This window comes from Pseudophryne corroboree, chromosome 2 (assembly GCF_028390025.1).
Source record: "Pseudophryne corroboree isolate aPseCor3 chromosome 2, aPseCor3.hap2, whole genome shotgun sequence".
Lineage (NCBI taxonomy): Eukaryota > Metazoa > Chordata > Amphibia > Anura > Myobatrachidae > Pseudophryne > Pseudophryne corroboree.
Genome location: NC_086445.1, coordinates 182,212,506 through 182,237,851, shown reverse-complemented (window position 1 = coordinate 182,237,851; position 25,346 = coordinate 182,212,506). Strand labels below are relative to the sequence as shown.

Sequence of the window (25,346 nt, the reverse complement as noted above, 5' to 3'; positions counted from 1 at the left end):
ACATTATACTTTTTAAAGAGACCAGTGATCATGGTTGTTACATACAGATCCAAAGCATTTCATACACACAATTTGCATATATATCATCACTAATTATCTCACTTCCCGATATGTTAGGAAGCTGAAATCCAACAGAGGTATTCCTCAGGTGGGAAATAGGAAAACTATGTAATTAGAATTTTAATAAACCTCCCCTAAATGGATGAAAAGGGGGTTCACATAATCACGTTATTACCTATGCGTGGCTTGGGTTGTCCAAACGGACAAACAGATCAAAATTTGTATTGCGAGTGTGTAGAATTTAATAAACTATGAAAATGGTCCTGTCACTTTTTACTGTGGTGCTCCTCAGGTAACACCAAGAAACATGGATTGATATTTACTTACATTAAGACGTCTCAAATTTACATCTCTATACCTAGTAACATAGTAACATAGTTTTTGAGGTTGAAAAAATACAATTTGTACATTGAGTTCAACCTATTTGTGGTCTCCTATGCTGTATTATTTTTAGGACTAATTTAGTCTGTTGCTAATGTCGGCCGTTGTGTTTATTCCTCTTTTATTTTTTAATAACTATAGTGCGTGACTACGCACAATAACCCTTTATATCCTTATCCATTAGGTACTTATCTAGCCTATTCTTAAAAGTTTAACCAAATTTTTAACACTCATTTATATTTACAACCATTAAAATTAGAAACTCCCGTGCGAAGAACGGGTACAACAGCTAGTAGATATATCAACACACATTGCACACATGTATGTCACACAACACACACACACACACACACACACACACACACACACACACACACATAAATGTCCCACACACATACTCATTCCCCATCCCCACCTCACTCACCAAGCAGCAACTGCAGGCAGGACCGCGCACCACTGATTAGTCCCCGCCCCCTTGTGGCAATATGCCACAATTTGTGGGTCTTCCAGGAGGGGGCCGAGCCAATAAGAAATTATTCCTTTAGAATCCTGTCTTATTGGACCCTTGCCTATTGGCCAGTAAATTTATGCATTTTGCAGCAAGGGGGTGGGGTTTAACAAACTGGTGTCCGATGCAAAAAGAAAAAAAAACAGAAAATGTCAGTGGGGGAGGGGGGTGTTCTTGGTACTCAGACCCCCCCCCCCTCACCACACACGTGTACCACTGCTATGGTACATGTGAACTGGGGGTTATTAATGTGAACTGGGGCCACTACAGTGTGTTTGATGCTGTGGCCACAGGGACCTGTATAAAAGTGTCCCCCGGCTGCAGCATTACCTCTCTGGCTAGTGGAGCCCGGCGCTGGTTCCAAAAATACGGGGGAACCCTACGTCCTTTTCCCCCCAGATTTTGGAACCAGGACCAGTCCAAGAGCCTGGTCCACATAGAAAGTACACATAGAAAAGAGAGAATAGATTATATAAAAAAAAAATGCAGGGGTGTCTTGGATTGGTGGTCCAGGACCAATTTAAATTATTTATGATCAATGTAATAGGCAAAACCAGTGCTGGTGGCTGCCAATCATAAAATATATGGACAAACAGAAGCAACTTCTGTCCCACACCACACAATTGAACCTAAGGATGACATATAAACATAATTGACTTCATTTAATATTTATTCTAAATCTCTCAATAAAAACATTTTGGCCTAGGGGTGCCGTGAAAAAAATTCTGATACTCTAGGGCGCCGTGATTCAAAAAAAGCTTGGGAACCACTGCCCTATCCTATTCTCTCATTTAAGATTATTGCCTATAAAACCTGCTAAGTGAACTCTCATCAGTGATCCCAGAGAAACAGGCTACTGTTATATATTTACTACCATACAACACTGTAAATGCCCAATACCGTCAGATCTTGGAAGCTAAGCAGTGGTGGGCTTGGGCAGTACTTGGATGGGAGACCTCCTGGGAAGACCAAGTGTTGTATTCATTTTGGGGATTCGGAAACTCTGCCTAATGCTGACAGCAAAATCACTCTTGTTCTTTCTTCCTACTAAGAAATGAAAAAATCCTAGTTCTGGATTTCTAGGTATCTACTAACTTAACATCCATTTTGTGCTGTGTATTCTGAGCATTTGTAATATTAGATGTGCCCCACCTTTCTGTTCAGATATATGAGTAGATAGTATGAGTATCTCAGGTACCTTACGTGAATTTTAACCATATGCGGGCAAGCATACATTGGCATATCATCCATTTGTCTAGTCAATAGCAACTTCATAGAGAGTATCTATTGGTTAATGTTAACAGACTAGATAAAGGACCAAAACCGCAAATCACTGGGCTCAGGAATATTCAGTAATAATATTCCTTTTTAATTATATGTTTGTCTTTTGCATTTTTGGATACACAGATGTATTAATTGATCAATTAAAAGCTACGTTTGAATTAATTTAATATATAATCGATCTTAGATTTCCAAAGAGTGTACCTAAAAGGTGTCTCCTTTTTCTCTTTTTTTGCCCTGGTGTTACAATTTACTAAAATCGCAAAAGGAAGGCCATTTTCACACGCGCAGCGTCCGCAGCACGCATGCATTGACTTTCACTTTGCAATCTGTAAAGGACATATCCTGCGATAGGACACATGGCGGCCGTGTTTGAGAACCTATGGTCTAAACAACTCACAGATTATAAAAGCATGTCTGAGAATTGCATAGAAGTTCATGCCCATGACACTCCCATGATACTCCCATCAGAAATAGCTCTGTGCATCTCGATACTCGCCACCCTGAAATTCCCTCTTCATGTTAGTCTCCATTCAAACAGATGCACCAAGCCCACTGGCTACCATGGACAGTGACACATCTTGCGGCACATGCGCACCCCGTATTTTGTGGTTCTCATAATGTGGCTTACCACTTAACTAGGAATAGCATAATCTCCCTTCTCCGTCAAAAAAATAAAAAATAAAAAGTTGTCGGTCTCTTCCCTGCTACACAAATTTCCCTTTCTATTTAATTTCTCTTTAAAATAATAAGACATATTTAGAGCATCAGTTCCTCTAAAAAAAAAAAAAAAATCACTGTTTATAAACAAACTTATAACATTCCCTAACTTTATTTGTGTCGCATTTACTTGTGTGGATAAATGTTTGTTACTAGCTTTTCTGTGCATGACAAATGATCCATGCGCTGCTCTGAATGCCTAGCTGTGTACTACAACCTAGCGCCTTGTACTGGAGTGAGTAGGCGGAATTCCAGTCTCCGACATCCCTATATACAGTACAGTGGTTGTTTTGTAGCAGTGGAACAGAACGGACCATTTCTAACAAACATGTAACTCAAACTTGCCAACTGTTGAACCCGATAGGCATTTTGCCTCGTTTCAACCTCATTGACTATGTTATTATGTTACTATGTCCCTTCTTTCCAGAGACAGTCCCAGATTTTTAATATTTATTATTTGATCTTTGTGTTCCTGGAAATGACTCTATTTTTCTATATTGGATAAATAAAAGGACACTTTTTTGTGTCTTAAGGTGGGTAGTGCAGGATCGGGCAGTGTGTATGCACAGCACACTGCCCGATCCGTCCATAGATACATCTGCCGATCAATTGATCGGCAGATATATCTATCAGTGTGTACCCACCTTTGGATGCGATTCTTACCACCCGTTCTTATTATATGGCCTTTATAAGTTAAGATTCATTGAGGGGAAGCATTTAATATGCAAAAATAATTATTGAATACTGAAATTCGGTAAAATTGTAATTCTGGGGATTGTAGTGCTTCAAAGTCCTAAATGAGGGAAACTTTTTAAAATGATGGGAGGTAGGTCTTATGTTACACCCCCCCCCCCTCCCCCTATATGACTGAAAAACACCATGTAGTAAATTTACCAAAGCTTTTAATACAGACAAGTAAGACGGTTGGCTTTAGCAAGTATGCAACAGAAAATGATAGCTAGGCTCTGATTGGTTGCGATGAGTAACACTTTGTAGGATAATAAATCTACTCCCATATGTATACGTGTTCAATGGCAGTGGCTGGACAAATATTATGCAGCACGTAGCTGCTTCTATGCTTCTATGTACGGGCACAATTATATGTTAAAATAGGATTTTAATACCTACCAGTAAATCCTTTTCTCGTAGTCCATAAGGGATATTGGGGGAAACTAGTACGATGGGTATAGACGGGGTCCAAAGGAGCCAGTAAACTTTAAATTTCTTCAACTGGGTGTGCTGGCTCCTCCCCACTATGCCCCCTCCCACAGGCGGTTATAGGTAAAAATGTGCCTGAAGGAGAAAGGACATATATGAGAGAAGGAATATAATAACAAAAGGTGGTGAGATTTAAACACCAGCACACCACAAACATATAACAACCAGCAACGGCTGGTAACAACAACAACAGCAACTGCTGAACAGGTAATTTTAGAACAAGAACTTGCAGAAAAGTCAACGCACGGAGGCGGGCGCCCAATATCCCTTATGGACTATGAGAAAAGGATTTACCGGTAGGTATTAAAATCCTGTTTTTTTCCCTAGCACCCATAAGGGATATGGGGGGAAACTAGTACAATGGGACATCCCAAAGCTTCCAGAATGTGCGGGAACGTGCAGAGACTGCTGCAGCACCGCCTGCCAAACTGGGAATCCTCTTATCAAACATGTAGAACTTAACAAAAGTGTTCTTCCCCAACCAGGAAGCAGCTCGGTATAATTGCAAGGCTGAGACTCCATGGGCAGCCACCCCGGAAGAGCCCACTGATCTAGTAGAGTGGGCCTTTAGAGACTTAGGAACAGGTAAGGCTGCCGACACATAGACCTGTTGGATAGTAAGCCTAATCCAATGAGCAATGGACTGCTTTGAAGCAGAACAACCCTTCTTCTGGGCATCATGGAAAATCCGTCTTTTTGACCCAAGATGTACGCTTGACATATATCTTCAAGGCACACACACCATCCAATTCCTCCGGAGGAGCAGAAGCGTCAGAACTGGATGGAACCACAATAGGTTGATTCAGATGAAACGCGGAGACAGCCTTCGGCAGGAACTGCTGTCTAGTCCGGAGCTCTGCTCTGTCCTTGTAAAAGACCAAGTAGGGACTTTTACATGATAAGGCCCCCAATTGTCATCAGATGTTCAAACCAGGAGGACTGTAGAAATTTCAACACTACATCCAAATCCCAGGATGTTGTAGGCAGAAAGGGAGCCCTTATCCACACCAGCCTGCAGGAAACATAGGAAACATCCCAAGTGAAACTGCAGGCGGATACGTGCGTTCCTCACACCAAGAGACATATCTCCTCCAGATATGATGATAGTGTGGTCTGAACCATGGTTGCAGTAACCTTTTTGGAAAGGCCCTTGAGAGCTAGGATGTTCCACTCAACCTCCATGCCGTCAAACGAAGTCGTCGTAAGTCCGGGTAGACAAACGGTCCTTGTTGAAGAAGATCTGTTTTGAGTGGTAGAGGCCAAGGATCTTGGATGGACATGTCCAGAAGATCCGCGTACCATGCCCTCCGAAGCCAATCAGGGGCAATTAGAATTGCCTGGACACCCTGATTCCTGATTCGCTTTAGCACTCTTGGAAGCAAAGGGATCAGAGGAAACAGGTAGACCAGCCGGTACAGTTAAGGCGACGCCAGTGTGTCCACTGCCCTTGCCTGAGGGTCCCTGCTCTGCGAGCAATACCAGGGAAGTTTCTTGTTGAGACGAGAAGCCATCATATCGATTTGTGGGCAACCCCACCGGTCGATGATCTGCTGGAACACCAGATGGTGGAGCCCCCACTGCCACGGGTGGAGATCGTGACGACTCAGGAAGTCACCTCCCAGTTGTCCACACCTGGAATGAAGATTGCTGACATGGCTCTTGCATTTATTTCTGCCCAGAGGAATATCTTTGACACCTCTCGCATGCAGACTCTGCTTTTTGTCCTTCCTTGTCGATTGATATATGCCACCGCGTGGCGTTGTCCGACTATACCTGGATCGCGTGATCCTTGAGCAGAGGAGAGGCTTGAAGTAGAGCACCTGCCCTGGAACTGCGCCCCTTGGGTGACAGCTCCCCATCCTCTCAGACTCGCATCCGTCATGAGGAGGGTCCAATCCTGAATTCCGAAACTCCTGCCCTCCATGAGATTGGAGGACTGTGGTCACCACAGGAGGGAAATCCTGGCCTGAGGTGACAGCTGAATCATCCGGTGCATCTGGAGATGCGATCCGGACCACTTGCTCAGGAGATCCAACTGAAACTTTCTGGCATGGATCCTCCCATACTGGATTGCTTCATATGAGGCAATCATCTTCCCCAACAATCTTATGCAAAGATGGATGGACACTCGAGTAGGTCGGAGCACCATGCGGACCATCTCATGAAGTGTTTTCGCCTCTGGTAAAAACACCTTCTGGGCCACAGTATCCAGCAACATCCCCAGGAACAGGAGCCTCTGGAGCCAACTCAGGAGCCTCTGAGTTGGCTCCAGGTGGGACATCTGTAAGTTCAGGATCCACCCATGGTCGGACAGAAGACGGATGGTGCGGTCGATATGGAGCAACAAAAGTTCCCTGGATCTTCCCTTTATCAGAAGATCGTCTAGATAAGGCACCACATTGATCCCCTGGATCCGGAGTTGAAGCATCATCTTTGCCATCACCTTCGTGAATACCCTCGGGGCTGTTGACAGGCCGAAGGGTAGTGCCTGGAATTGGAAGCGATCATCCAGCAGGGCAAACCGCAGGTATGCCTGATGAGGAGGCCAAATCGGAAAATGGAGATAAGCGTCCTTGATATCCAAGGAGACCATAAATTCCTGTTCTTCCATGGCTCACAATGACTGCACGCAGGGATTCCATCATGAACTTGAACACCTCAGGGATTCCATCATGAACTTGAACACCTTTAAATAAGGATTTAAGGATTTCAGATTCAGAATGGGTCTGACCGAACCATCTGGTTTCGGCACCACAAACAGGTTTGAGTAAAACCTCTTGCCGCGTTGCGGTAGAGATACTGGAACAATGACGTGGAACTGGACCAATTTTTGGATGCATGGATTTCCCAGCGGTAACCTTGGAAATCCATGCATCCAACAAAGGTAAGGGACTCCACATTACGTTTGGATTCTGTGTCCGCAATCCACTGACGCAACCACAAGGCCCTGCGCCCGACACCGCCATGGCCGACGTCCGAGCATTTATGTTCCCCATCTCCTTGAGGGAATCACAGAGGACATGGGTAGTGTCCTGAATATGCATCAGGAGGGTTACCATGGTAACTAAGGGCATATCCCCCGAGAGGCCCCCCTGAATTTGCGTGGCCCAAGAATGAATGGCATGGGTCATCCAGCAACCCTCAATGACCGGTCTTGTGAAAGGCCGGCTGCAGTGTATATAGATTTTAGGGTAGTCTCTAACTTTCTATCCCCAGGATCCTTCATAGTAAAGGAGGTTCCTCCCAAAATTTTCTACCTTGAGGAACAAATGGGAAAGTGCGCAAAAACTGTTTGGCCACTTGGAATTTTTTGTCTGGATTTTTCCAGGCCTGTTTGAATAAGTCATCTAACTCTGGAGATTCGGGGAAAGTGACATTGGGCTTGTTTTATACAAAGAAAAACGAGTGCTGTGAAGCAGCGTCCTCTAGCGGGATTCAATACCCTGAGTAGAATTGGAATACCCACTAACGGGATCCAGGTCATCCCCATCATCTTGTATATCATCATCTGTATCAGAGAGCAGAGCAGGTAAACCATGCTTCTGGGGACCTGGATGAGAGAGGGGGGCTGTGCATCAGCCCTAGCAGCTAAATCTGCAACAGCTTGTTGCAGTAGCTGAGTTTTCTGCACATTAGCAGTGAGCTGGGATGACATATCTGACATCATAGTTTTAAGAGACCCTAACCCAGTGATCTCCAACCCATAGCTCGCGAGCTACCGGTAGCTCACCGTAGTATTTTCGGTAGCTCACAGAGTGCACGGGCTTGGGCAGTCACTAGCACTCCTCCTCCCATTTTTAATATGGTGCCGGCCATCAGCCAATCAGAGCTCGTGGACCAGCAGTGGCGGCACCTGATTGGCTGCCGGACCGCGAGTTTTGATTGGCTCACTTACGGGCACCATATTTTAAATGCCCGCCACCGGAGACTCTGTCACCCTCACCGCAGCCGCTCTCCGGACTTCGCAGGAGAGGTGCGCGCTGCGCGCTCCTTCCCTTCCGTCCCTCATGCAGGAGGAGCAGCACCGGCGGCAGTAGAAGTAGCCAGCGAGGGTTAGCATTGTGTGGGGCACTGTATCGGACACTGTGGGGGGGGGGGGCAATTTATCTGGCGCTGCGGGGGGCTTTTTTTAAATGGCACTGCGGGGGGAATTGTATCTGGCACTGGTGGGGGCATTGTATCTGGCACTGCTGGGGGGCATTATTTAAATATCTGGCACTGCTGGGGGGCATTATTTGTGTATCTGGCACTGCTGTGAGGCATTATTTGTGTATCTGGCACTGCTGAGGGGCATTATTTGTGTATCTGGCACTACGCAGAGGGGCATGACTTGTAGTTGTGAGGCCACACCCACTTTTGCAGGAACGCACGCGCATTGAGGGGAAGAGGTATCTCCTTCAGAGGTTTTATTTTCCGAAAGTAGCTCACACCCCAATTAAGGTTGGAGACCACTGCCATAACCAATGGGGCTCTGTACCCTCTCCCCCAACCTCTTCACTAATTTGTGAAGATTGACTACATTGCTCACAGAAAACAGAGTCATTAGACGATAGAGAGAATCTGGTGTGACAGATACTGCACAGCTTGTGCTTACCCATATTCACAGTAAGTACAAACACATACACTTACACACAGACAGTTATAATGCATGCCTGCTTTTCCTACTGTATGTGAGAGGAAACACACAGAGAGGGAGAAATGCCAGCACACCCGGAGCTGCACAGCCCCAGTAAGACTGTCAGCTCTGTAATCACAATAACACCAATAAATGCAGTCCTAAAATGCAGTCCTAAATAGGTTCAGAATAGTGTACATTAGCGGCTCTCCCCCTTAGCTACACCCTGTACCAATTTCCAGCGTTTCTGTGAGGCAGGAAGCGCTGGGTGTATGCTGCTGATGGCTGCTGTAAGCAGAGGAAGGTGCCAAAACGCCGCTGGTCCCGCTCTGATGCAATGGCATCAGAGCTATACATTTTTATTTATACTGGCAAAGTCTCCAATAAGCTTAAAACCTCACACAAGTGCTTAGTTAAGCATGTTTGTGCCAGTATACTCATGGGGGATCCTAGCGGGACCCCCCAGGGAGGGTCCCGTATATCGCACCCATGATCAGCCGCACTTTGAACCGGGAACCCCCCTAGCCGGGCCCCCGGTGTGTAATCACCACTGATGTCACCTTCAGGCAGCGTTAGGGATGTGCGGCCTGCTGCGGCTGTGCACTCGCAAGGCCGGTGACCGCCCTCCCCCCCCCAACTCCCATGGCGCAGGTATGCTGTTGCCCAGACTGCATACCGGAAAAAAAAAAGATTTAAATGAAATTGAAGAAAACTCTCTGGAGCTCAGAGATGTGCATCCTCTCCTGAGGGCACTTTTTTCTAAACTGCCTGTGGGAGGGGGCATAGAGGGGAGGAGCCAGCACACCCAGTTGAAGAAATTTTAAGTTTACTGGCTCCTTTGGACCCCGTCTACACCCCCAATATCCCTTATGGATGCTAGAGAAACATTGTTTATTGAAGCCATCAGTAGTCCAACACAAACTACAGGGAAACACAACGAGTTACCATTTCAACATTTGGAAAAAGATAAAACTTATGAAATAACAAATAAATACAGTAATATCATCCCAAGTGAATACTGACAAGAACATTGCAGTAAAAACAAAATAACTTGGAATCAAGAACCCCCAAGGAAAACAGGGAATTAAAGCCAACGAATATAAAGAATTAAATCAGGGGGGAGGGTGGGGAATGAAGTTCTAGAGGAATGATGGGAGGTGAACCATAGAGGAACACAGGAGATCTACATGGGGGGCCACTTAAATTAAGGACCATGACAGTAGTATGACCATGTAGAAATACCCTTCTTGTAGGGAAAAACAATTCAGAAGGTGAGCATTGTGTGATTATAATAGGACACCCTGGGAACCAAAGGTTTTCATAAAGAGGCAGTGGAGTCAAGATACTTGTCATATATTCCATTTGGTATGTTTGCCAAATTTGTTTCATAACCAGAGAAAGGGGCAGGGAATTGGTTTCTTCCACGCTACAGTCATATGACATGTAGAAGAATTGAGAAGCTGCCTTATGACCCAGTTTTGATATTTGGAAATCTCTGGAACAGACACAAACAATACAACACATCCGCTGAAAAGTGGTTTCAAAATATACTGACTTTTCCCAACCATTGACTATTAAAATGTTAATGCCAAGTTTAAAAAATGTTAAAACACTACACGGCCTAATGTGTTAACTCATCTTACTACCAGTATATAATAGATTATAATGGTAAAGCGTAATGTATGAAAAGGCACTGAAAACATTTCACTTAAACATGTCTAAAGTGTGCATTGGTTTTCCATTTTCCTAGTGAAGTTGTGCGATACCCCTTTTCCAACAAACTTTTAACCCTGGTTATTGCCGGGGGAACCCGTATCGAGCTTTGGTGGGAAAATGTCAGATGAAAATGACCAGGGTCGCGTTATCTGGGAGTCCAACCCTGGCAGCTATCAGGGTTGAACATGGCACCAGCCAGTGTAACGGTGCGGTGTGAATAGCACTACCCGGTTCATCCGACCTGCATCACACTAAGAGAGCCAGACCACCAGTGCTTGGAGATTATGGGCTCTATTTACTAAGCCTTGAATGGAGATAAAGTGGATGGAGATAAAGTACCAGCCAACCAGCTCCTAAGTGGTATTTTTCAAACCCAGCCTGTGAAATGTCAGTTAAGAGCGGATTGGCTGTTACTTTATCTCTGTTGACTTTATCTCCATCCAAGGCTTAGTAAATAGACCCCTTTGTCATCTCCACAGGGGTATTCCCACCAATATAGCAGGTCCAGGCTGCAGTGTGACTGGGGTCTGACCTGGCTATGACACAGGTTGGAACCATGGGGCAGATGTTGTAACCTGGAGAAGGCATAAGGAAGTGATAAACCAGTGATATGTGTTAGGTGATAAAGGCACCAGCCAATCAACTCCAGTATGTAAATTAACAGTTAGGATCTGATTGGCTGATGTCTTTATCACCTTGCACATATCACTGGTTTATCACTTCCTTATGCATTCTCCAGGTTAATACACCTGCCCCCATGTTTGAAAACCCAGGTCGGACCTTGCATTTTAGTGGAAAAGGGGTATGAGACAAGAAGCACTTTTGTGCCTCAGTGTGTCACTAGCTCCTAGTGTCATATAAGATGGAGGTTAGATAAACCATAAACTGGCTGCATATAAAGTGTAAATCATGGGTACATTTTAAAATAAAACAATTAGCAGAAGATGAAATTAATAAAAGGACCTCTAGGAGGCTGTCAAGATCCAGATTGCTAAGTAGCAACAGATGCAGCTCGTCCATCTTACAGCCAAAAATGTTTTTATATCTTTAATTGCAATCAGGACAGAAAAAAATAATAATATTAGCAGCATGATGGCTGAGTAATCAGAACATGCCGTACTCTTCAAATAAATATCACCATGTTCCAAAATGTATTCTATAACAGTCAATTTTCTTGCAACATAGACAGCTTATTGTTCAAAGCAAAATAATCCAGCTGTTCTGGTTCCATCTATTCATAGACCTAAAAAGTTTCCAATACACTAGAAGATAATGCCATCATTATAGTTTGCAAATAAAGTCAGCTAATGACAACATTACCCAGCATGCAGTACAGTAGTAACTTGAAAAAACCCCAAACTTCTTTTTATATACGTGGTCTATTCTCTTTTTTTCTTTTTGAGGAATGTTACAAATAATAGAAGGGATTTGTAGAAGAAAGAAATTGCTCCACTGTGTCCAATATCTCCAGTGCTTGTCAGAATCAGCCCTTTTGGGTTTCCCTTACTCTACTTCTACCTCTTCTCCACTCATGAAATGGTTTATACGGCATGAGTTTGCTACGGATGGTGTAGGTTTCGATTTGATTTGTGATTCTCCTCCTATACTATTACATTAAAGTCCAAAAAATGTCCAATTGCCTCCTATGAGAAACTCAATATGATGTGTTATATTTATATTTTTCTTTATCTGTATATGTATATATATGTATATGTATGTATGTGTGTGTGTGTGCGTGTGTTTGTTCTGTGTCCGATATTTCAAATGATATTTTATTACTAATTCTCATTAACCCCTCTCCCCTTTCTGTAATCCCCTTTTATGTTCCTATTTGGAGAATGCTCAATAAAAACTATTGATAGATATTTAGTAAACACAGCTCAGTATTTGTTATTGCTGCTTACTAGACAATGGCAGTGGCTTATCCAGTCTACTGCATTGTTCGCCTTCCATTGAGCTAAGTCTTTCCTTCAAATGTATCAGTTTCATGTAATTTTGTATAGAGGACCATATTTTGCATTAGGAAGACATTAGTAGTAGATGGATTTGGTATGGTTAGAACTAGAGATGTGCGCCAGACCATTTTTTTTTATATTTGGCTCTGTATTGTTGTCCAGCTTTGGATTTAGATTTGCCAAACCGCTGTGACTGCCTTTTGGATTTGGAATGTTTTCAAAAATTTACCAAAACAGCTAAAACCACATAATTTGGGCATTTTTTTGTCTCTTGACTATTATTAACCTCAATAACATTAATTTCCAGTCATTTCCAGTTTTGACCACCTCACAGTTCCCAATATTGTTTTCACAATCATTGGGCAAAGACTGCAGTGAGCAGCAAACAATAGGCCAGCTCAACTTTTCCGCACAGTGGAGATGCTTTGCAAGCCAGCATGCCTGCAGACTGATGAGACCCTCTCCCAGGCAAGATGCAACGAGTTTGCAAACTTCTTTGCAGATAAAATATCCACCATCCGGGCTGGAATCTCCACAGTGCCATCAAAGGAGTGCCAAACTACAAAGCCTGCCAATATAAGCTACCTGCCTTCATGGATCAGCTTTGACCCAGTGGATGTAAAGGACACTGCTGAAATTGCTCGGATTTTGCGTCCCACCACCTGTGATCTGGACCCAGCCTCAACCAAGCTTCTAATAGGTTGTATGGATATAATTGGTCCTGTCTTTACAAAAATTGTTCAATGCTCTTTGCAGAGAGGCATTTTTCCTGGACCCCTAAAGGAAGCAATTGTTAGACCGCTTCTTAAAAAACCTAATTTAGATCCCGACTGCATGACCAACTACAGACCGGTATCAAACCTTCCTTTCCTAGGAAAGGTTATTGAGAAAGTTGTTGCAAATCAACTGGAAACCCGCCTGACAACCCATGATATTTATGATCCATTTCAATCAGGATTCAGGAGAAGACATAGCACTGAAACAGCCCTGGTGTGTGTGTTAAATGATCTTCTGATGGCAAAAGACAGAGGTGACTGTTCAATATTAATCCTTCTGGATCTCTCAGCAGCATTTGATACCGTGGACCATGAGCTTCTGATTGAGCGACTGATACATTTCTGTGGTCTGGATGGCACAGCCCTAAACTGGTTCAAATCATTTCTCACAGGCAGGTCACAGAGAGTATCATCTGGATTATACTCATCACCACCAGTGCCATTGCCATGTGGTGTCCCACAAGGTTCTATACTATCCCCCATGCTTTTTGCAGTATACATGCTCCCATTGGGCGAAATAATCAGGCGTCATAGCATGGTCTACCACTGCTATGCAGATGATACACAACTGTACTTGTCCTTTGCTCCGGGCACTGATAACCCAATAGCAACCCTAAATGGCTGTGTAGCTGAACTACAGGAGTGGATGAGCGCCAGTTGGCTGCGACTGAACACGGATAAAACAGAGGTCCTTATGATACGACCGCAACATCAAGGGACAAGACTGCAGCATAGCCAACCAACTAGACTTACACACGGGGATTCAGAATTACAGACCAGTGATCGTGTGCGGAATCTTGGCGTTGTCCTGGATGGTGGCTTGACACTTAAACATCAGATATCAGCCACAATCAAATCCTCATTCTTTCACCTGAGGAACATAGCCAGAATCAAGCACTTAATTCCCTCAGATGATATGCCAAAAGTCATACATGCATTTGTATCATCTCGTTTAGACTACTGTAATGCCCTCTACCTTGGTCTACCAGCAAAAGAATTGCAACGCTTACAGCTGGTGCAAAACACAGCTGCCAGGCTATTAACCAACCAGCCCCGTTCTAGCCACATTACACCCATCCTCTACTCCCTTCACTGGCTGCCTGTAAGATGGCGAATCATCTTCAAGATTGGCTTACTGAGTTTCAAAGCATTACATGACCAGGGCCCAAGGTACCTGAAGCAGCTCCTGACCCCATACTGCCCCACTCGATTACTGCGATCTGTAGATGAAGGACTTTTAGCAGTACCTAGAATCTACCGTAATTCATCTGGGAGTCGAGCTTTTAGTCATGCGGCTCCGACTCTATGGAACTCACTTCCCCGCACAGTGCGAGAGGCCCCAACTATAGAATCTTTCAAAAGTAGACTCAAGACTTTTCTGTTTACTCAAGCATTTCCATAATGTCCCTTTTAGTATCTTCATTCTTCTGTATTTTATGAAAATGTACTTAATTATTTTCTGTACTATATTATGCTATGTATCTGTTAAGCGCCTTGAGTCCTATTGGAGAAAGAGCGCTATATAAATAAAATTATTATTATTAATTATTATTACTAAGTGACATAGCAGCGGCACAAACACTTAGCAATTTACAGCACATCTATAAAACTTTGCCACACAGCAGTGGCAGAAATGAAAGGTGGTGCAAGATGGAATTGTCCTTTGGCCCTCCCACCCAACCTTATATTGGATATTTTAAAGGACATGCACACTGTAACAAATAAAGCACTTCAGTGACAGGGACTGACACTTTTGTGGCTGAAGTGCTTGGTTTGTTTGCGACCCCACAAAACAAGCTATCAATCGGCTTATGGCAACAGCTCTACAGTGCCAAGATGTCATCGTCATTGCTAGCCTCACCCTCATCAGTGTGTACATCCTCCTCACACAATATTAATTCATCCCCGCTGGAATACACAATTACAGAAGTCTCTGTACTTTGACATAATTGCCGGGAAAGGCCTTCCTCATGGACTTTCCAGTTCATTTTGATGAACATAATCTTTTCCACATTTGGAGTAAGAAGCCTCTTACGCTGTTCACTGACAAGGTTCCCGGCTGTCCTGAAAACTCTCTCTGAGTACACACTGGAGGGTGAGCAGCTTAAGTAACGCAATGCCAGTTAGTACAAGGGCCTCCAAATTGCCTATTTTTCCTTCCAGTACTTGAAGGGACTCTGTGACATGTCTATTTGTATGGTGTCATGAAAATAATCCTCCACCATTCTCTGGATGGTGACTGTATCAGATGGAGTTACGGTAGAGGTGTCACTAATATTGGGAAATTAATCTGAAGAAACTGAATGAGGAGACGTCGTAGTGCCATGTGTCACTTGAGCTGCCAACTTGCTCACCAGGAATTTTCTCCATCTCTTAAGATCTGGATCAACTGGAAAGAAAGACAGTCGCAGAATATGAAAAACTTAGGATCAAGCACGGTTACTAAAATGTAGTGATCAGATTTCAAGATACAGGCAACCTGTGAATCCTTGCAAAGCGAATAAAGGACTTGATCTACAAGTCCAGCATACTTTGCAGATTTGCTTTTGTTTAATCTCCTCCTTCAATTTCTGCAGCTGATTTTCCAAAAGCCTAATTAGGGGAATCACCTTACTCAAGCTAGCAGTGTCAGCACTAACTTCACAGGTGGCTACTTCAAAGGGTTTGAGCACATTGCACAAGGCAGAAAGTACTCTCCACTGTGCTGGGCTAAGGTACATTCCCCTTCTCTCCCAATGTCATGGCTTGTTGTATATGGATGGCTTTTTGCTGTTCCTCCATCCGCTGAAGCATATAAAGGGTGGAGTTCCACTTTGTTGCCACCTCTTGCTTTAGTTGATGGCAGGGCAAATTAAACTGCTCTTGTAAGTGCTGCAATCTCCTGGATGCTGTTGCTGAATGCTGAAAATGTCCCGAAACTTTTTGGGTTACAGACAGCATCTTCTGCATGCCCCTGTAATTTTTTAAAAAGCCCTGTACCACTAAGTTGATTGTGTGAGCATAACAGGGGATGTGTTGGAATTCACCCAGCTGTAATTCTCTCACAATATTTGTAGTGTTATCAGATATCACAAGTCCTAATGAGAGTCCAAGTGGTGTAAGCCATGTTTCTATGACATTCCTTAGTTTTTCCAAGAGGTTGTCAGCGGTATGCCTCCTATCGAATCTGGTGATACACAGAGTAACCTGCCTCTGAATGAGCTGGCGTTGTTTGTTAAATTCTGCTTCTGCTGCTGCTGAAGGCAATTCACCCACCCAGTGGGCTGTCACAGTCATGTAATCTTTCGTAAAACCCCCTGCATTAATGGCGGATATTGGGCACAGATCTAATACTAGCATAGCCATGATGGCGTCAGTGATCTGCTGTGCGACTGGGTGAGAGCTGTCATACTTGCTTCCCCTTGCAAATGATTGTTTCACAGTCCATTGATTTTTTTCAATATTACTAGAAGTCTTCTTGGCCCCTTCTGGGATGAAGAACCACCCCCAGCTGCAGCAGCAGGCCTAGCGCTCAAGGATTCTTCTGAGGAATCCTAGAATGGGGAGGAGTCACTTAGCATCAACAAACTGAATGCAGGACTACCTCTGATGATTACTGAGGATATTGAGGATGAAGGTGTTGGCGGTGGATATTGCAGGTGCTGGGATCTAGTTGAGAGAAGGGAGCTAGCTGATGCTGGACTGTTTGTTGTTATTTTTTTTAGCACAAGCCTTTGATGTTATCAATAACTTGTCATTAACCTTCTGCAAATGACATAACAGGGTGGAGGTTCCTAGATGTTTAACGTCCCTACCTCTACTTACTATGATTCTACAAGGTCTACAGATGGCTTGACAAATGTCAGAATTTGGGTAAAGAGTTCAGTTTATTTACACCTCTTCTAGACTCTGAGTGAAAAGGTCTTGCATTGTCATGAGAGGAAGAAGAAGATGCCTCACTGACAGCTGCAGAGCCACCACTCAGAAATAAAGGCCAAGGCCTCTACCTTTCCTTGCCACTGCATGTGGTGAATGGCATGTTGGCAATTTTATGTTTTTCTGCACCAAATCTTCCCTTTACAAGAGATGTCTTTTCTTTAACACTGTATACTGGGTTTTTTATTTTAGAAGCCCTGACTTAAAGCCACTATGCCCTTGAGCATTGGCTTTAGCACATGATGTTGCTGGACTAGCATTGTCATCATGACTGGTGACAGCAGATGCTGCACTAGAATTTGATTGCTCTTTTCTAAACTGATAGTTATCCATTTCGCAGATTACTGCATGGATCACAGGGCTTATAAGCACACCAATCAACCAGTACAAAAACAATAGATATAACAATTATATATATTTTATTTTTCTATTTATAAACCTGCAGTTCGTTTCCAACTGCATGGATCAGAGGGCTTATAAGCACACCAACCAACCAGTACAAAAACAATAGATATATTAAATATACATTATTTTTCTATTTTCAAACTTGCAGCTTGGTTCAAACTGTGTGGATCACTGTGCTTATAGATGCACATGAACAAAGCGCAATAAACAGTTCAATTTACAGCAGAGTCTAGCGCAGCATACAGAAGCGTGCCCCCTATACACAGTAACTATACAGCGCAGTCACTTGTGAGTCTAGACACAGCACAGCCAGTATAGCAGAGTACTGTGCAGCACACAGCAGTGTGCAGCATGCCCCCTATACACAGTCACTATACAGCACAGCCACTTGTGAGACTCTGGAGTCTGAACACAGCACAGCCAGTATAGCAGAGTATTGCACAGCACACAGCAGCATGCAGCATGCCACCTATACACAGTCACTCATACACAGCCACAGGCCACTACAGAGTACAGCCACTACAGCAGAGTATAATGCAGCAAACAGCAGTGTGCGTTCCAGTGAAATGGCGCCGAGTCCTGGCTGTGGCGTCTTATATAGAATCTAAGTCCTGCGAGAATCCGATGCAGGAAAAATGACTTTCGGCCTCGAATGGGAATCCCAGTCTGGCGGGAACACCCAATCCGCGGCTCAGGTAGGACTCAGATCCCAATGTTTGGAGCGGTTCGGATTCTGTTGAATCTGAACCGCTCATCTCTAGTTAAAATTGGTTTGGCACTGCTTATACTGTACCTAGGGCACAGACTCTAACAAGGTGCAAGTTTTCACCAGGAAACCCCACAATGGTATATGGGTTTAGCTGAGTAAGCACCAGATGTTCCTGGCAGGATAGATAAACAGAAAGGAAGAGGCAGCACAATCATGGATATACAAGGCACTAGAGGACTGAAGGTATAATATATGTTGAGTCTCCTATATCTAAAATGCTTGGGAACAGACATTGGGGGTCATTCTGACCCGATTGCATGCTGCAGTTTATCGCAGAGGTGCGATCCGGTCTGACAGGCAGAGGCGGTCGCCGGGCGGAGGGGGGCACAGCTAATTTAGCACAGCTATGATCATCTCGGAATGACCCCCATAGTTTGGATATCAGATTTCTATGTAATTTGGAATATTTGCATACCACAATGAGATCTTGGGGATGGGATCCATGTCTCAACACAGAATGCATTTATGTTTCATATACGCCTAATACACATAGCCTAAACTTAATTTTCTACAATATTTTTAAATAATTTTGTGCATTAAACAAAGTTTCCCTACATTGAACTATCAGAAAGCAAAGGTGTCACTCTCTCAATCGCGTTAAATAAAATTCCATATTTTGGATTATTCAGTATATCAGAATTGTGGATATGGGAGACTCAAACTGTAGCTGACTGGGATGTGGCACAAGGCCCTGGAGGTATTACAGCTGAATGGCAGTTATTATAGCCGATTGGTTTGACGCACAAAGTACTGGAGGTATTAAAGATAGCAGAAGTTTGAGACAATAATGGAACTGAGAGTTCCCAGGGAGCAAATAAGGGTCTGACCGCAAGCAGAAAAGACAAAGTTCTGTCAATGAGGAGACCAGACCAGGTTTATATAGTATAGATAATTAGTATTGGGTGTACAATCCAACATCACAGATAGAGCCGATTGTGATTTCAAAAGGTAGCTGCAGTTACATGGGTTGGCATCAGAGAGAGCCCATCTGCCAAAAGAAGACATCGGCCAAAGTGTAGAGCCAGTGATTCCACGAGAGGACACCATGACGGAAGAGGGACTCCATTGAGAACAGAGTCTGTGACTACAGGAACGAGAAAGCCTTTCGGATTTGGTAAGTGACACCCAGCATCGTTTTCTAGTGTGTGACAGTTTCCATTTGGATATTTTTTATTTCGGAAGAAGATAGACTGCTCCTCTCTTTAAGCTCCAAAGGGTACAAACTGGGAGGCCTTCCAGTTACCAGTCCATTTTTGTCAAATTTTGAGTTTGTACCTTAACCATTTAGACCAACCCTCATAATGTATCACAGAAACACACATCCAGTTATAGGACAAGAACGGTCCTCTACTGTATGAAAAGTCTTTCAGTTTGGGAATACACGTCAGACACAAATTTAATAGTTAGGCTCCAAAGCCAATATTTGTTCTCCACAGCCGTATAAGGATTCCAGTGAGACTTACACTGAAATATTGAGATTCTGGACATAATCCGTTAAATAAGGACAGTAAAGCCAAGCAAGGTAACACTATTGTTATCTTACCTCTTGTGAAGTAAATACTGTCAGCCTGGGCAGTGCATGCAGACCCTTCTCTTTGCAGTGTGGAAAATGTTTAAAGCGAGCCACATTCATGGCGTACATGTTAGAGATGGAGCCTCCTGTAAAAAGAAGAGTTTAGGTGTCCACTGAAGTCAAGAAGCTCATGTATGTTATTTAAAGTAGGTGCAACAATTGAGGTACAGCACAAATATCAGTGTGTCCAAGATACCTGGGCAAAATATCCCATCTCCTGTTTTCCATCCTATGAAACTTCTCATCGTTCTAAGTATTTCATCTTCCATCAGGACAAAGACAGGAGCAACCTCATAGGTGTATCTGTAGGATGCATACATGTGACTGTAATAAATAAATAATAACAAGATCCATTTCTGCAGCGGGGTACATTGGTTTCCACAGGGAAACATCGGGGTGTAGAGATGGATCTTGATCCAGGCACCAAAAGGCTAAAGCTTTAGACTATCCCAGGATGCATTGGGGCCTCCTCTATAACCCCGCCTCCAGGCACTGTGAGTTGGTGCCTTTGAATTTGAATCTTTTTATGTACAGGTTTAGGGATTTCAGATTCAAAATCGGTCTGACCGAACCGTCCGGTTTCGGGACCACAAATAGGGTTGAGTAGTAACCTCTTCCCTGCTGGTGCAGGGGAACCTTGATTATTACTTGCTGTATACACAGCGTTTGAATTGCAGCTAACACTACATCCCTTTTCCGATGTGGAAGCTGGTAGGGCCGACTTGAAAAATCGGTGCGGGGGCACCTCCTCGAATTCCAGTTTGTAACCCTGTGAAACTATTTCCAACACCCAGGGATTCAGGTCCGATCTGACCCAGGCCTGACTGAAAAGTCGAAGACGTGCCCCCACCGGTGCGGACTCCCTCAGGGGAGCCCCAGCGTCATGCTGTGGGTTTTGGAGCAGCCGGGGAGGACTTTTGTTCCTGGGCACCTGCCGAAGCAGGTGCTCTCTTGCCTCTGCCCTTACCTCTGGCGAGGAAAGAGGATCCCCGACCTCTTTTGGACTTGTGCGACCGAAAGGACTGCATCTGATAAGGTGTTGCTTTCTTTTGCTGTTGGGGAATATATGGTAAAAAATTTGATTTACCTGCTGTAGATGTGGAAACCAGGTCCGTCAGCCCATCCCCAAACAATACATCACCCTTATAGGGTAGTACTTCCATATGTTTTTTGGAATCCGCATCACCCGTCCATTGGCGAGTCCATAAGGATCTTCTCGCGGAGATAGACATGGCATTGGCCCTAGAAGCTAGCAATCCAATGTCCCTTTGAGCATCCCTCATAAACAAGACTGCGTCTTTTATATGTGCTAGAGTTAGGAATATAGTATCCTTATCCATAGTATCAAATTGATCTGTCAGCTCATCTGTCCAAGCTGCAATTGCGCTACACACCCATGCCGACGCAATCGTCGGTCTTAGCACAGCACCCGTATGAGAATAAATACCCTTTAAGGTAGTTTCTTGCCTGCGATCTGCAGGGTCCTTAAGGGCCGCTGTGTCAGGAGACGGTAGCGCCACTTTCTTGGACAAGCGCGTCAGGGCCTTGTCCACAGTGGGGGGTAATTCCCAAATCTCCCTGTCCTGCTTAGGGAAAGGGTATGCCATAAAAATTCTTTTGGGGATCTGCGGTCTTTTATCCGGAGTCTCCCAAGCTTTTCCAAAGAACTAATTTAATTCATGAGATGTGGGAAAATTAATAATCTGTTTCTTTTCCTTAAACATGTGTACCCTTGTGTCGGGGACAGAGGGTTCATCCACAATATGCAACACATCCCTTATTGCCACAATCATACACTGAATAGTTTTAGTCACCCTAGGGTGCAATTTTACTTCGTCTTAAGAAACAAAGAAATCCCGCACCAGATTGATTTTAATAATAGATGGTGGTCACAGGGAAATAGTCTCACAGTAACTATAAATATTACAGATACATGATTACAGACTGGTGCTACCCACTAATCCTAAAGTACATACAAACAAGGTAAAAAAAAAGGGGATCAGTTTCTCTGGGTGCACTCTTTTCCCAGGACCAATAAAGATTTTTGATATCAGATTTGTGTCTTTATACTTTTATTATATATATATATGTATATATTAATACTTGATTTAAATTAAATTAAATTGGGCCGTAAAAAAGTGAAATATAAAAACAATAAAGAATAGTAGACGTGAATCAGAAAAATGGACAAATAAAGAAAAAGAGAACATTTATTTGTCCTGGTGTCAAATAATAAAGAAGATTAAAATCAAAGCCGTGTGCCGCCTGTCATTGATTAGTATTCTATATATACATAGTATTCCACTGTTGTATTCCTAAGAAGAAAAAAGTTAGTATATATATATATATATATATATATATATATATATATATCTCTGTACATGTATTCTTTATTTTTGTAATAATACTCCCTTATTGGTAATAGGATTCTTCCTATATCTGTATCAACCTTATTGTGTTATTGTAAACAATAATTGCTCTAGATTGTCTATGAGCCTTTTATTGTTAGATAGGGACAAGCTTTCCCAACATAGATATTAATTCTGTGCTTTCATCCTGCTAGACATCATGGTTACTTTTAAATGTTGCACCTGGTGCCAGAGTGTTATCTCGATACAAATGTTGCTAAATCTAGGCAAGATCTCTTGCTATGTTGTAACTATATTGTGTTATCAATAGAGACATGCAGTATCTCTTTCCAAATGGAGTGTAATTATAGGTGATTTCTTATTGTAGGCAGGAGACACATTTGGGATATTACTTACATCAAAATATTCCTACATATATGCACAGTATATGCATGTGAGATTTATTAATTATATTATATAGCCTTTTGAGCTAATAGCATTACACATTATTCATATACACACCATTTAAAGAGGGATCAATTCATAATCTCCTACTTCAGTTATTGTGTGTTCGTGTGCTATATAGCCCCAATGGAAGGTGATCCATCTGTATTTAGCTAATGTTCTGTATTGACAGTAATCGTACTTGCTATTTTTGTAGTGTAATACACAAATATCTAATGTCCTATAGCTATATATACAGTGGATAAATTCCTATTCTCTTTTATCAGATGCCACAGGCATATATGGAGAATCAAGGCTATCTATGTTATATACTGTCACATGACATCACACTGCACTATGCTGGCTGATGTCCCTATATACCTAAGTGTGTAGATAAGTATCTGCTTCTTGGTACTGACGTAATTAACATGCAGTGTCCTGTGGCTGTATAGACAGTGGGTAAATTACTGTTTTCTTTGATCGAATGCCGCAGGCATATATAAAGAGCCGAGGCTATCTGTGTTAGATGTTATCACATGTCACCACACTATACTGCACTCTCTGCTATTCTAAATAATTAAGGGTATCTTGCACAAACACAACAATAAGGTGGGTAGGTGATACATTGGAATATAGTGCTAACTAATAACATTCATAATTCCTAGCGGCGCACGGCTAGTCCCTATGCGCATTTCACTCTATGTTAGACTAGAGCCCTGACGAAGCTCTAACATAGAGTGAAATGCGCATAGGGACTAGCCGTGCGCCGCTAGGAATTATGAATGTTATTAGTTAGCACTATATTCCAATGTATCACCTACCCACCTTATTGTTGTGTTTGTGCAAGATACCCTTAATTATTTAGAATAGCAGAGAGTGCAGTATAGTGTGGTGACATGTGATAACATCTAACACAGATAGCCTCGGCTCTTTATATATGCCTGCGGCATTCGATCAAAGAAAACAGTAATTTACCCACTGTCTATACAGCCACAGGACACTGCATGTTAATTACGTCAGTACCAAGAAGCAGATACTTATCTACACACTTAGGTATATAGGGACATCAGCCAGCATAGTGCAGTGTGATGTCATGTGACAGTATATAACATAGATAGCCTTGATTCTCCATATATGCCTGTGGCATCTGATAAAAGAGAATAGGAATTTATCCACTGTATATATAGCTATAGGACATTAGATATTTGTGTATTACACTACAAAAATAGCAAGTACGATTACTGTCAATACAGAACATTAGCTAAATACAGATGGATCACCTTCCATTGGGGCTATATAGCACACGAACACACAATAACTGAAGTAGGAGATTATGAATTGATCCCTCTTTAAATGGTGTGTATATGAATAATGTGTAATGCTATTAGCTCAAAAGGCTATATAATATAATTAATAAATCTCACATGCATATACTGTGCATATATGTAGGAATATTTTGATGTAAGTAATATCCCAAATGTGTCTCCTGCCTACAATAAGAAATCACCTATAATTACACTCCATTTGGAAAGAGATACTGCAGGTCTCTATTGATAACACAATATGGTTACAACATAGCAAGAGATCTTGCCTAGATTTAGCAACATTTGTATCGAGATAACACTCTGGCACCAGGTGCAACATTTAAAAGTAACCATGATGTCTAGCAGGATGAAAGCACAGAATTAATATCTATGTTGGGAAAGCTTGTCCCTATCTAACAATAAAAGGCTCATAGACAATCTAGAGCAATTATTGTTTACAATAACACAATAAGGTTGATACAGATATAGGAAGAATCCTATTACCAATAAGGGAGTATTATTACAAAAATAAAGAATACATGTACAGAGATATATATATATATATATATATACTAACTTTTTTCTTCTTAGGAATACAACAGTGGAATACTATGTATATATAGAATACTAATCAATGACAGGCGGCACACGGCTTTGATTTTAATCTTCTTTATTATTTGACACCAGGACAAATAAATGTTCTCTTTTTCTTTATTTGTCCATTTTTCTGATTCACGTCTACTATTCTTTATTGTTTTTATATTTCACTTTTTTACGGCCCAATTTAGGGTCATAATACTTCATATGGGACATTAATAAAGTTGAGTTATTCCATATGGGTATTGGTAGGTATTACAAATCAAGTAAATATATATATATATATATATATATATAAAAAATAAAAGTATAAAGACACAAATCTGATATCAAAAATCTTTATTGGTCCTGGGAAAAGAGTGCACCCAGAGAAACTGATCCCCTTTTTTTACCTTGTTTGTATTTACTACGTCATAGTCGACACTGGAATCAGAATCCGTGTCGGTAGTAGTGTCTTGTGTTAAGGGACGCTTTTGAGACCCCGACGGGCCCTGTGAGTCGGTCCAATCTGAGGATTGACCGCTTGATGTCCCCCCTAAACCAGCCTTATCAAGCCTTTTATGTAAAGATGTCACACTTGCATGCAACGTATGCCACATGTCCATCAAATCTGGAGTCGGCACAACCGACGGGGACACACCACTCATTTGCTCCACCTCCTCCTTGGAGAAGCCTTCCGCCTCAGGCATGTCGACACACACGTACCGACACCCCCCACACACAGGGAGTTACCTATAAGGGGACAAAACCCCAACCAGGCC

The 25,346-nt window shown here is 42.7% G+C and overlaps 1 protein-coding gene and 1 pseudogene across 5 annotated transcripts in view; one reads left to right on the top strand and one right to left on the bottom strand.

The window, feature by feature from the left end:
- CSAD (cysteine sulfinic acid decarboxylase) overlaps positions 1–25,346 on the bottom strand; it is a 141,875-nt gene that overhangs the window by 105,656 nt on the left and 10,873 nt on the right. For 2 of the 5 annotated variants that reach the window (XM_063952089.1, XM_063952092.1), the window contains exons 5-6: positions 20,089–20,216; positions 19,863–19,978 (exon numbers count right to left, since the gene is read on the bottom strand). The exons of 1 other annotated variant lie outside the window; for it this stretch is intronic. In XM_063952089.1, coding sequence (XP_063808159.1) covers positions 19,863–19,978; positions 20,089–20,216 — 244 coding nt within the window. The remainder of the gene's footprint in view (positions 1–19,862; positions 19,979–20,088; positions 20,217–25,346) is intronic. 2 more of the 5 variants (XM_063952091.1, XM_063952093.1) reach the window with 2 other exon arrangements.
- On the top strand, positions 1,815–1,933 carry LOC135054320 (5S ribosomal RNA; annotated as a pseudogene).